This window comes from Ovis canadensis, chromosome 2 (assembly GCF_042477335.2).
Source record: "Ovis canadensis isolate MfBH-ARS-UI-01 breed Bighorn chromosome 2, ARS-UI_OviCan_v2, whole genome shotgun sequence".
Lineage (NCBI taxonomy): Eukaryota > Metazoa > Chordata > Mammalia > Artiodactyla > Bovidae > Ovis > Ovis canadensis.
The window spans coordinates 240,005,072-240,017,551 of NC_091246.1; the positions used below are offsets into that span (position 1 = coordinate 240,005,072).

General features: G+C 50.0%; 1 protein-coding gene and 1 long non-coding RNA gene across 3 annotated transcripts in view; one reads left to right on the top strand and one right to left on the bottom strand.

Annotated features, from left to right (window-relative positions):
* Positions 1 to 212: 212 nt before the first annotated feature.
* LOC138432959 (uncharacterized) lies at positions 213 to 6,092 on the bottom strand. 2 transcript variants are annotated; one of them, XR_011254057.1, is made up of 3 exons: positions 5,994 to 6,092; positions 2,570 to 2,683; positions 213 to 603 (listed from the first exon to the last, which is right to left on the bottom strand). It is a non-coding gene; the product is annotated as an uncharacterized lncRNA (long non-coding RNA). The 2 variants fall into 2 exon arrangements; XR_011254056.1 differs by lacking the exon at positions 5,994 to 6,092 and adding an exon at positions 4,861 to 5,164.
* Positions 5,030 to 12,480, top strand: part of TRIM62 (tripartite motif containing 62) — a 37,827-nt gene continuing 30,376 nt past the window's right edge. The window contains exons 1-2 of the mRNA XM_069574729.1: positions 5,030 to 5,127; positions 5,559 to 6,083. Coding sequence (XP_069430830.1) covers positions 5,676 to 6,083 — 408 coding nt within the window. The 5' untranslated portion in view covers positions 5,030 to 5,127; positions 5,559 to 5,675. The remainder of the gene's footprint in view (positions 5,128 to 5,558; positions 6,084 to 12,480) is intronic.

Consider the following 12,480-nt stretch of genomic DNA (forward strand, 5'->3'; position numbering starts at 1 on the left):
GAAACTCGACCCTGTTTATTGGCTGAGGGTAAGTAGTCAATGCCAAGGCAAGAAATGAAAATACAGGCTGGAGAGGGAGAGAACTGAAGGAGTCAGATCCCAGAGGAGGCCTGAGAGGATCCAACCCAGGCCTACGTGGAAGAACTAAGGGAACTTCATGCTCAGACTAGAGGAAAGGAGCTGAGGATGAATCAAGTTATAAATGCACTGACTTCATTCCATTTGTTTATTTTACACTCAGCTTCACTGCACAAAGGATGGATATAGGCTGAAGGGGAGTGGATGCTAAGAAGGCCCCCTGGAGGGACTTTTTTCCTAGTATGGGATGCTAGGTCCCCCACTGAGAAAGAAGCAGGGGCCTGTGTATGGGACTTGAGCAAACACGCCAAGGGTTGGTGTGGTGGAGAAGGGAAGAGAAAGGGAGGCTAGCTGGATAGCTTATAAAGACCATCGGATAGAGCTATGGGCCCAGATGTGACCCAGCTCCAAGATGCACAACTGTGGAATCTTCTCTCCAATATCTGGGGGTGGAGAAGTCTGTGCCTTTTACTTGCTCTGGTTTGAGGCAAGTCATGTCTCCCCTTTGAGCTGCAGTTTTCTCATCTGCAAAGGGGGAGAAAAAGGATAAGTCTGGAGGGCTGTTGCAAGGCTTAAATAAAAGTCATGGACACCAAGCAGCTAGTGCAGGGCCTGACACACAGAAGTGGCTCAATCCATGTTCATTCTCTTGCTGCTCCCCCTTCACAGACCTGAGCCAATGTTGCTTGGTGTGCTACACATTCTCTGTGCCCCGGAGCTCAGTCGTGTCTGACCCCGTGGACTACAGCCCCCCAGGCTCCTCTGTCCCTGGGACTTTTCCAGCAAGAATACTGGAGTGGGTTGCCATTTCCTCCTCCAGGAGATCTTCTCAACCCAGGGATCCAGCCTTCATCTCCCGCTTTGCAGGCGGATTCTTTACCACTGAGCCACTGGCAAAGTCCTCAAGCCAGTGTTACCTGGAGGGAAAGGGGCACGACGTTTGGTACCTCCTACTGATGTGTGCTGTGATTCATGGGGTCACAAAGAGTCAGACATGATTGGGTGACTGAACTGAACTGATGACTGCTGTTAGACACAACTTTAAGTACAAGCGACTCTTGACACTCACATAGTTATGTTCCACTAAGTCGCTGCAGAGACTGAAATAGGGAATATTAAACCATTGCCTCTTGAGGAAATACAGAGGCAGGTTCCTGGGAGCCTCTGGCTGCATTTTTGTCAACCAATCAATACATAACCTTGTTTTAAGTGTGTTTCTGTTTAAAAACACCTTATGTAATATATACTGTTGATTCACTAATGTGAACTCATGGCCAATAGCACTATAACTTAAACCTGAATGAAGCTTATCAAACACACTCCCCCAACTGCCTCCAGTCCCAAGGCCCATCACAGCCTTGGTGCACTTGGGAACGCAAGACAGCAATTTAGTGCCATGCTTCGGAGTTATTTTAAAACAGCACAATCACCAACAAAAAGCCCCCAAAGTGAGGAGAAAAAGTGGCCCTGAAAAGATCATGAAAAGTTGATCGTATGAGAGCTGAAACAAGGAGACTGGTTTCACATCTGTTGTGTATCAGACAATCTAAATATTTGCTACCCTGGGCCTCTGTATGTCCACAAATGACAATGAAAACACCTCAAGTGTTGATTGGGGGGCGGGGGTTACAAGTAAATTTGAGGGGTAGGCGAATTTGCAAATACAGAAGCCATGAAGATGAGAATCAACTGTGTCTTTTCTTTCTGAAGTGTAGTTGATTTATGATGTTGTGCTGATCTCTATTGTAAATCTTTTTTCTGATTATAAAACTAAACAATAAGCAAATAGAGCTATACAGTGTCATAATTAAAGTCCCCCCCACCCTAGCCTACATGTAAACACAGTTAGGATTGCTATAGTGGTCTACAGATTTTTGCTATACAAATAATGCCTGTGAGCATGCATAGGACTGCGTGTGCCCATGTCCATGTATCTGTGTTTATGGGGTCTCCTTCTTCCTTTTTTCTTTGATCACTCAATAATATCTCTTGGACAGTGTAAAAAAATTTTTAACTCCTGATATTATTCTTTAGAGTATGAATAGAAGTGGGTGGCATACCCTGCAGTCAGGATCACAAAGTCCTGGTTGACCTCTCAGCCGCATCAGGTTGGAGAAACACATCCAGAAAGAGCAATGACTTGCCAAAGAAATATAACTAACAGTCTGCAGGAGGGTGGTGCCCAGTATCTTAGTGGAAATGGTAAATTCAGAACAACAACTCGAAGGGCAAAAAGATTGAAAGCTGGAAAGAACTGTGATGGGTCTAAGAGACTGCAACCTTCAGCCAGAGAAAACCATGTTCTATACTCTTTAGAAGAGATTGGTGCTAGGTTAAGAGGAACTTAGCTATTGAAAAGATTTTGACAGTAGCATAAAATAGTACAAAAGCCTCTTCTAAAAACAGCTATAGAGTAGCATGGGGTAGACTAAGCTGCTACAACAGAATCCCAAATACAAAGTCTTCTAGAAAGAGGAAGTTTATTTCTCACTCTCTAGTCCACATTGGTGGGTGATCCACTCTATGAAGTCATTCAGGAACCCAGGTTCCTTCCTCATCTTTGCTCTGTCAGCCTCACTGAAGCATTACTGAAGCTGGGTTCCTTCTGTGTTTCAACATGAAAAGTCAAAGTGTTAGTTGCTCAGTCATGTCTGACTCTTTGCAACCCCATGGAGCCCACCAGTCTCCTCTGTCCATGGGGTTCTCCAGACAAGAATACTGGAGTGCGTTGCCATTTCCTTCTCTGGGGGATCTTCCCGACCCAGGGATCGAACCCAGGTCTCCTGCATTGCAGGCAGATTCTTTACCATCTGAGACACCATGAGGGAAGAGGAAATGGAACACAGAAGAGCACGTGCCTTAGGACTATTTCTATTACATTTTATTACAAAGGATTTAGTCACAAAACCACACTCAGCTGCAAGAGCAGCTGGAAAATGTGGTACCTAGCAGACTCATCCTTTCTCCAGCTACTATATTGCTATAGAAGAGGAGGATGGATTACATGTTGAATAAATGAAGCCCACTGCTTCATCCATCATCAAGCCTTTTTTCATTTCAAATGCTTCAATAATTTAGACACTGCCCTCTTTGTAAAAAAAATGAAGGTGCATATCAGTGTATCATTTGGGATTCTTTTGTTTGGCAAGAGAAAGCACAGTGCTATTAAACCTGCTTAAGCACTAAGACAGACCATCTCATATATCCAAAGGTCTAAACTCTCCATCAGTGCACCAGCTCCTCTTCCCCAGGATTCTCCCCGCCTCTGTCATGTATTGGCTGCATCCTCAGACTGGGAGCAATTCCAAGTATCACCCCCAAACACATACAAGTATAACCAGCAAAATGGGCAGACTGGTTTTGATAGGGAAGAGACCCTTTGCAGAAGCTGTGTCCTTGCCACAAGATTCCCCTCTGGTATTTAAGGCCAGACCTGCATCATATGTCCAAATCTAAGCCATCACTGGCGAGAGGAATGTAACCATCATGATGGATTTGGACTGAACAGAACTTATTCCTAGAGCTGGACTGGGGTCAGCCGACCCTTAGTCACATGGGGAAGGGGGGGCCACCTGAACAAAATCAGGGCTCTGACTGCAAGGAAAAATCCATGAATAGTTGTTACACAGGCTACCAACTTATTTCTGGCAATGATGGAGACAAGAAACCAGGTAACGATGTGATGGAGGACACATACATAGTAGAGGGGTAAACATCAAACTTTTTCTTAAATTGTGCTTTGATAAAAGTTTAACTCCAGTGAAGATGTTGCTGGAGGAGCCAGAAACTGGGGGGAGCCACCTTCATGCCTCCTTCTTTCTCACTCCATAGTCAATCCATTACAAAATTTTAGAGTGTCTATACCTTCAGTATCCTGTCTTTCTCTCCTTACCCACTGTCATGGCGCCAGCTCAGGTCTCATCACCTGCAGGCACTATGACAACATTAATCTACTGCTGCCCGGTCTCTCTTCTTGAAATCCACATCTTTGCTACTGTTACTGAGCTACACACCTTCACTGTCCACAGAGCACTGCACATATGCGGACAAATCAGAAAGTCTGCTTTCATCTTGCCAATGGCTAATAAGCATCACCTTGACTTCCTGAAACTCACATCAGACCAGGTCAGTCCCCTGCTTGAAAGCTCAATGCTTTCAGGAAATCTTTCAGCAAGACCCTCAATGCCCTCCACCCCACTCTAGCCCCTTTTCCACCCCAACCCCAACAGTAGAGAACCACTCACACCTCCCCAAAATTCTCCTCCCCTTTCACACCTCCGTGCTCCTGCACATGCTGCCCCCTCTGCCTAGAAATCCCTTATCCCCTCTCCATCTGGCATGCAGACCAGGTCTCCTATTACTCTTTCTCCCTCTCCATAATACAGCACTCATTCTATAGCACTCCAGAAATGCTTGCTAAGTGGAGACAACTCCTCAGGTCAGATATTAGGGCCAGGACTTTCCAACTTCCGCCATTAGCACTGCTTAAGAAAGTGAAGAGGAAATGGGACCCCAGGGCTTGGAAGTGTGAGGATCTTGAACTTGCTGTAAGCAAGCAGGGTATTTCTCGAGTTTTATCTTTACATTTTATGCAAAAGTTGTATTCTACGCAGATTAAACAACATACTTGTATTTGTTTTAATATAAAATATTATTTTTCACCAATCTTCACATTGATGATCCAAAAAGATCCTGTACTCCTTATCCTCTCAAATTAGCGGGCCCACTTCTCCCGCCTCCCCCCCGCCGCCCCACCTCCGCAGCAGGGACGCCAAGCGAGACCTGGATGTGGTTCCAAGTGCAGACCCTGAAGGAACAGCTGGCTTTCGCACCCCTGGGAGCTGGAGAATGGTGGGGGCGGGGAGGGGTTTCGCAGGCTGGAGTCCCGGCCCTGCCCCTTCTCTCCCCCGCCCGCCGCGAGGGCGGAGTCACTGGGTCCCCGCCCGCGGGGGCGGGGAGGGAGCCGAGGCCGCCGGCAGCTTTGGCTCGGCTGGTTCCGGGTTGAGAGGCTGCGCTGGGACCGAAGCAGTGGCCTCTGAGCCAGCGAGGGTAAGAGGCCGCGCGGGGACGGGTCTTGGGGCCGGGCTCGAGCAGCTGAGCTGGCTCACACCCCTCCTTTCCTCTGCCAGGCACAGCCGAGGGGTGGCTCTTCCCCCTCCCCGAGAATTCCCCATCCCCAGCTTCTCCCCCTCCCCCCACCGCACCTATCCTGGTATTACAGCCCCCCCAAGGCGTCTGCCCCCCTCCCTGATCCTCTTCTCCCAGCACCCATCCCTCGGGACAGCCCCTTTCCCTAGACCCTTCTTGCTGGGAGCACCCTCCCCTAGACACCCATGGCCCCCTCCCTCCAGCACCCATCGCTCCGGGTCGCCCACTACCTCGAGACCACCTTCCTGGGCTCGCTTCTCCGATAGTCTCTATCCCGAACCTCTTACTTGCATTACCCCGCTCTCGGACAACACCTCTTCCTTCTCTTGTAGCTCCTGCTTCTCCGGGCCTGCTCCTGGCACCCATTCCCAGGAGCTGCCCCCAACAGCGCCGCGCTCTCCCCGCCGCCCCCTGCATCTCGGGGGACCCTCTCCACCGCCCCTGGCGCCATGGCATGCAGTCTCAAGGACGAGCTGCTTTGCTCCATCTGTCTGAGCATCTACCAGGACCCGGTGAGCCTGGGCTGCGAGCACTACTTCTGCCGCCGCTGCATCACCGAGCACTGGGTGAGGCAGGAGGCGCAGGGCGCCCGCGACTGCCCCGAGTGCCGACGCACGTTTGCGGAGCCCGCGCTCGCGCCCAGCCTCAAGCTGGCCAACATCGTGGAGCGCTACAGCGCCTTCCCCCTGGACGCCATCCTCAACGCGCGCCGGGCCGCGCGACCCTGCCAGGCACACGACAAGGTCAAGCTCTTCTGCCTCACGGACCGCGCACTGCTCTGCTTCTTTTGCGATGAACCCGCGCTACACGAGCAGCACCAGGTCACCGGCATCGATGATGCCTTCGAGGAGTTGCAGGTGAGCTGCTCGCTCGGCCTGGGGCGGGGGCGGGGCGGGGCCGGGGGCGGGGTCAGGGCTGGACCGCGCGAGCAGAGCCCAGTCAGAATTGCCATAGGGCGGGGCCAACGGCGGGGTCAGGGCCCTATCAGAATTAGGACGGGGCGGGGCCGCGGCGAGGAGGCGGTGTTGAGGGTGGGGCTTTGAGCTGGGTTCGCCAGGCTGGGTCTCAGAACTGAAGCGGGGGGTGGGTCCATGGCTGGGGAGAGAGCCCCACTGGAGTGCAAAGGCAGGGACAAATAGGATCAGAGCTGTACTGGCTGGGGCAAGGTTAGGGACGCGGCCGAATCAGAGCTGGGCAAGAGCAGGGCCACTGTGGGAGGTCCTAGAGTGGGACCTGGAGACAGGGCCCACGTAAGAACGGTTCAGGATTGAGCTGGGGACAAAGACACAGGTGGGGGATGGGAACAAAGTCAGGACTGGACAGGGGTTGGGGCCGCCGTCTGAGGATGAGTCTGGACTAGACATTGTAGCTGAGCTGCAGGCTTTGGGGCATGATGTCCTTGGGGTTTCGATCAGGTATGCATCAGGACCTGGGGATCAGTACCTGGGCTAGATCACTCTGGGCAGGTCAGGGTTAAATCTAAGAGAGGGTCTAAATGAGGGTCAGCAAACTGCTGAGAGTGAGTTTGGGTGCCAGGGGCTAGGGCAAGGTGTGTGAGGGTCTAAGGCTGGGATCAAGTTCAGATACTGTAAAAATCATTCTGAGTTGAAATCAGAGTAGGGGCTAATTGAGAGTGAGGATAGGACTTATAGACTCAAGATTTGGGTAATAAGACCCTGAGGTGAGGTGATTCAAGAAAAGAGAGAGAGTGGACCTCTAGGAGTTTCCAGGGACTTTTAGTGACCTCTTTAGCTCTGTCGCCCACATCAGGACCTTGAGGACTATGTGAAACAGTACATGCAGAGTAGCCTGATCATAGTCACCCTAGGACTGTAATTGATCTCCCTGCAGCCTTCCCATCCTCACTGACCAACTCCTGTTCAACTCTCAAAGCCCTGCTCAAATGCCCTCTCTATGTAAGCCTTCTCTAAACTCCAGTCTTTGGAGTGGAGCACTGTAGTCTTTGTTAATAAGTATAATATTTTAAAAAAATAGTGTTCCAGGAACTTTTTTGATGATCCAGTGGCTAAGACTCCACACTTCCAAGGCAGGGGACTGGGGTTAATCCCTGGTCAGGGAACTAGAGGCCACATGCCGCAACCAAGAGTTTGCATTGCTGCAACTAAAGATCCCACATCCCATAACTAAGACCCGGCATAGACAAATAAATAAATAAAAAATAGATATTAAAACTGTTCCAAGATTAGCTATAATTAGAAAACAAAGTACATTCTCTATACCCTCCTTGGAGAATTCTCAGTGTACATTTGCATATTAAAGGCTTGGAGAAATCTTGTAGCAAAGAAACCCATCTTGCTGTGTTTAATAAAATGATTCCCAAGTTTTGTGGGCCTGGAATCTCTTTCTCAAGCTAAACCATTTAAATCTAGCAAACCTGTGTCTTTGGCCTCAGGATACCAGACTAGCACACAGTCACCAAGAGAAGGGACAGTCTCTTAGTCATCATATCTGTGGACCTAAAGCCTGGCACAAGGCCTGGCCCACAGCGCACATCAGTAAAGGTTGAATGAATGACCAGCCCTGATCTAAGTTGGCCCAGACTGTAGAGCCTTTGGAAGCAGAAGGTTTTTGACTACTTAAGCAGGACCTAAATGACTATTTTCCCTGTTGTAGGGAGTCACCCCCCTTATACATGAGTCTCTGTGAGCCAACCTGCATCAGCAGATGCCCTGGCCCTAGGAGAAATGACCCTGCGTTCACCTCATCTGCTCCTTGTTCCTTTAATCCCCAAATCACCTCTGACTCCCTTTCAGTTTGGCTGTTTGGAGATGGAGAGCAAGGGCTGGGGGTTCTGGGAGCTGGCACAAGGGTGGCATTGGCCCTCTACTCCCAGAGCCCCTTGTGCCAGGCTCTGGTGTCTCCATCTCCCCATCTATGAAGTTACATAAACAGGGAGAAGGAGAGAAGCTTGGACAGGACTGGGTACGCAGGTAGTAAGAGATTGGAGGGACTCTGTCTGAAACCATCTGTCCATCCTCTTCATCATGTAGATGTGGAGACAGGTCCAGAGAGGTGATGTGACATGCCCAAAGTCACACTGCCAGACAGTGAGACAGCTGGCCTAGAACGCTCAGCCTGACCCCAGCCGGACCCCATCCCTGCCGCTCAGCCCCTCTTCTCCCTGTCTGACTTTCTAGCTCGGGAGAACTCTGCCTTCCAACATTTGAATCCCCTGTCTGCAAACCAGCAAATCCAAATTATGGTGGTGTGGGGTTTTGTCATCTGTTCCATGACCTGGGGCAGGCAGGAGAAAGTGAACATATATTTTCTCCAAATGTTTATTTATTTATTATAAATCTTTTAAAATATAAATTTATTTATTTTAATTGGAGGCTAATTATAATATTGCATTGGTTTTGCCATACATCAACATGAATCCGCCACGGGTGTACACGTGTTCCCCATCCTGAACCCCCCTCCCCCCTCCCTCCCCATACCATCCCTTTGGGTCATCCCAATGCACCAGCCCCAAGCATCCTGTATCCTGCATCGAACCTGGACTGCCGATTTGTTTCATAAATGAATATTATACATGTTTCAATGCCATTCTCCCAAATTATCCCACCCTCTCCCTCTCCCACAGAGTCCAAATATTTATTGAAACACTGTCATTCTTGGGTGAAAAGGAAAATAAGACTGCTACTCACTCACCCTCTAGTGTAGTGTCCTGGGGTCGGTCACATTTAGGTTCTAAACCTTCCTTCAGCCATGTCTGTCTAATCAGCACATCTCTTTACGGAAGCCTCCAGGCTCTTGCCTGTAAACTGGCATCAGAATGATTCTTTCCTACCAGGATTTTCATGAGGCTGACCTGAAATGAATCTGTTATTGAGATGCCTGGCACAGGTTAGGGGCTGGGTCAGCACGCGCTCCCATCCTTTCTCCTTCTACGTATGAGACCTCAAGTGCCCAGCTGGGCGATTGCCCAGACCTGCCTCTCACCTGAGAAGGAGGCCTTGTTTTGGTACCTCCTTTGGGCTTGGCAAGAAAGTGGCAGAGAAACATCCTCCCCTGTGGAGAAGTAAGCTGCTGGGTGAGGCTCAAGCTACTCCCCACCCCCATGACTCCCACTCTGTTCATGGGGAAGTGGGGCTCATTAGTTATTTATGCACTGGAAATGAGACTGGGCTTGCCTGTCACACCCCCTCCTCTCCCAGCAGCTGGTGGCTTGTCCCCAGGGCTCCTGAGGCCTGGGCTGGGCCCCTCTCCTGGAGAATAACAGACTCCAAGCCAGCAGGGCCTTGGAGATCATCTGGTACAAACTTTCTTTGACAGATGGGGAAATGGCAGCGCAGGGAGGAGAGGATCCTCCCCTTTCCCAACGCCTTGAAGCCAGAATAGGCTACTCCTGGCTCAGCGGGAGTCTCCTCACAGCCCCCTCTCCTCCTAACAGTTAGCCTGGAGCTGTTTTCATTTATTATAAATCCTAGACGCAGCAGAGCAGAGAGGTAAAGGGCTCTGGCTTTGTATTCAAGCAGCTCCAAGTCTGCAATACCATTTCTGGCTGTGTGACCTTAGGGAAGTTCCTTATCATCTCTGAGCCTCAGGAACCTCCTTCACAGCATGGGAATAATGGGGTTGAATTCAATAAGATGACATTGGCCAGAAGTTGGTACTGCACTTGACACATAGTAAGCACTCAATAAATGGCAGTTCTAGTATGTTACATCATACTTGGCACTATTAACATTCGGGGCCAAATAAGTCTATTTAGGCAGTGCTTCCCAGGTGGCACAGTGGTAAAGAATCCGCCTGCCGATGTAGGATGATGCAGGAGATGCAAGTTGGATTCCTGGGTCGGGAAGATCCCCTGAAGAAAGAAATGGCAACCCACCCCAGTATTCTTGCTGGGAGATCCCATGGAGGGAGGAGCCTGGCAGACTACAGTCCATGGTATTGCAAAGAGTTGGACACAACTGAGTGAATGAGCACGCACACACACAAGTCTATGTTATGCAAGGCAATCCTGTGCACTGTGGGCTGTTAAGTAGCATCCCTGGCCTCCACCCACTGGATGCTAGTAGCATGGCCCACCCCAAGCTCTGACAGCCAAAAATACCTTCAGGCTTCATCAAATGTCCCCTAGGGTCAAAATCACAACAGGCTGAGAACCCAGGCCAGGAGAAGTCCTACTCAGCTTTCCAGGCTCAGCTCAAAGAGCCCCTCCTCCGTGAAGCTTTCCCTGACCTGCCAAGTAGAATGGCTTTGTACCCCAGATTCCAATACTGGGGTCAGATCCTGGCATCATCACCGATAAGCTGTGTGTCCTTGATCCGATCACTTCACTTCTCTAAGCCTCCACCTGCTAACATGGGGATAATATAACCATCATGGCAAGGATGTCATAAGAGGGAGGTTGTATTAAAAGTGCCTGATGCTGTGCTTGGCACACAGTTAGCGGTAGCAATTTTTAAATATCTTTATTTTTTCTGAGTATAAAATTAACATAAGAAACAGAACTATATAATGTAAAAGTTAAAATCCCCCCATAGTCCCACCCCATGGAAAAATAGGATTTTTTTTCTTAAAGATTTGTTTACAGTTCTACAGAAATTTTGTCATGTAAACTGTGTGTGTGTGTGTGTGTGTGTGTGTGTGCCTTCCCTTTTTTTCACTGCTGAGCACTGGACCACAGAGCAAAGTAGAGGGAAGGAGCCACCATCTCAGAAGTGTTTGCGGCTTCTCGGTCAATATTACTGAGTCCTAGTCCACTGCCCAAGAATGTGCTAAGCATTTTTTGTGTACTGACTCATTTATTTTTTTCTCATCTAATGTTTTTCATAACACCCTGTTAAGTGGGTACTGTAATTTACTCTTTTTACAGATAGGGAAACCGAGGCTCAGAGGAATTCAGTGACTTGTTTGGTCACCCAGTTGGTGAACAGCAGGGACAGGATTTGAAGCCTGGCTGAGTGGACCATGCATAGCCTCTGAGCTGCCTCTCAGGGCCGGGTGGCTGTCTCCCCCGCACCCTGCCTGTCTTTGTAGTTCAAGTATACTGGGTCAGGCTCCGGACACTGTCTGCCTGTGCCAGCTGATGCTCCAAGGGCAGGTGCTGAATGTCATCTTACTCGGGCACAGCATCCGGCTCTCTGGCCATCTCAGCTTCCTAACCTCCAGGCAAGGGGTTGGATGCAGTCCCAGCCACCCCCTCCAGGTCTCATGTGACCGCTGGAGCCTTTCCCAAGGCCTCCTTCATGCTAAGGGAGACAGCAATGGATCAGCCTTGGATGGGAGCCCTGAGGAGTTGGGCATGGGGCTCCAGAGACCCCTGAAGCAGCCACACGAGGAAAGAACAGAGCCGAGGGACTGGATTCAAATCCTGACGCTCACTTCTTCCAGCCGAGCAGAAGGTGCTGCCTTCTCTGCACCCTCTCCCAACCTGGGAAGTGGAAATCAAAACAAAACTTAAAGAGGGAGAGTGAGTTGCTGCCTATCCAGAGACAACTGGTGTGAAGGTGCTTTATTTGCCACTGTGGACAGCCGGGCTGTTTGTGTCTGGGGGAAGTGGCCTCTGCTGTTACTTTTTGCAGGAGAGGGCAGGACTTGTGTGCACAAAGCAGGCTCCACAGGGGCAAGGCTGCCAGTGAGTCAGACCCACGGCCGCAGTTGGCATCTCTACTTCCCTCTTCACGGGTGTGTGTGGGCAGCCAGGAAAAGCCCAGTTCATCCAGAGCACCTTGGCTGAGCACAGGTCACGGGGCTGAAACTCAGAATGGAAGCTGGGGACCCCAGGACGTTTATTTTCTAGAGAGGAAAGGATCGGGTAGAAAGTGACAATAGAAACAATAACAACCCTATAAAACACGAGCCAGAGTGTATTGGACCATTGTTATGTGCCAGGTGCTGTTACCGGCCTTGAATCCTTACAGAAGCCCTTTTCCTTTTCCCCGCTCCCCGAGTGGGACTAGGATCAGCCCCATTTCACAGATGAAGACGATGAGGCTGAGAGGCTCAGTAACTTGCCCAAGATCATGCTGCAAGTAGGAGGCACAGCTGGGTCAGACTCTGGTCTGTCTGACTCAGAATTCTTCCCCCTCACCAACACCACCCTAACTGCCTCAGGGAACATCCAAATGAGACCTCAGAAACCATCCGCTTCCATCCTCTCCCCACTGTGCAAATGGGGAAACTGACTTGCCCAAGTTTGGTCCAGAGCCCAGCTCCCTGGAATCTCAGTCCAGTGCTGGTTTCACAGCATCGTTTACTTTCTGGACCTTGAATTCTGTTTGA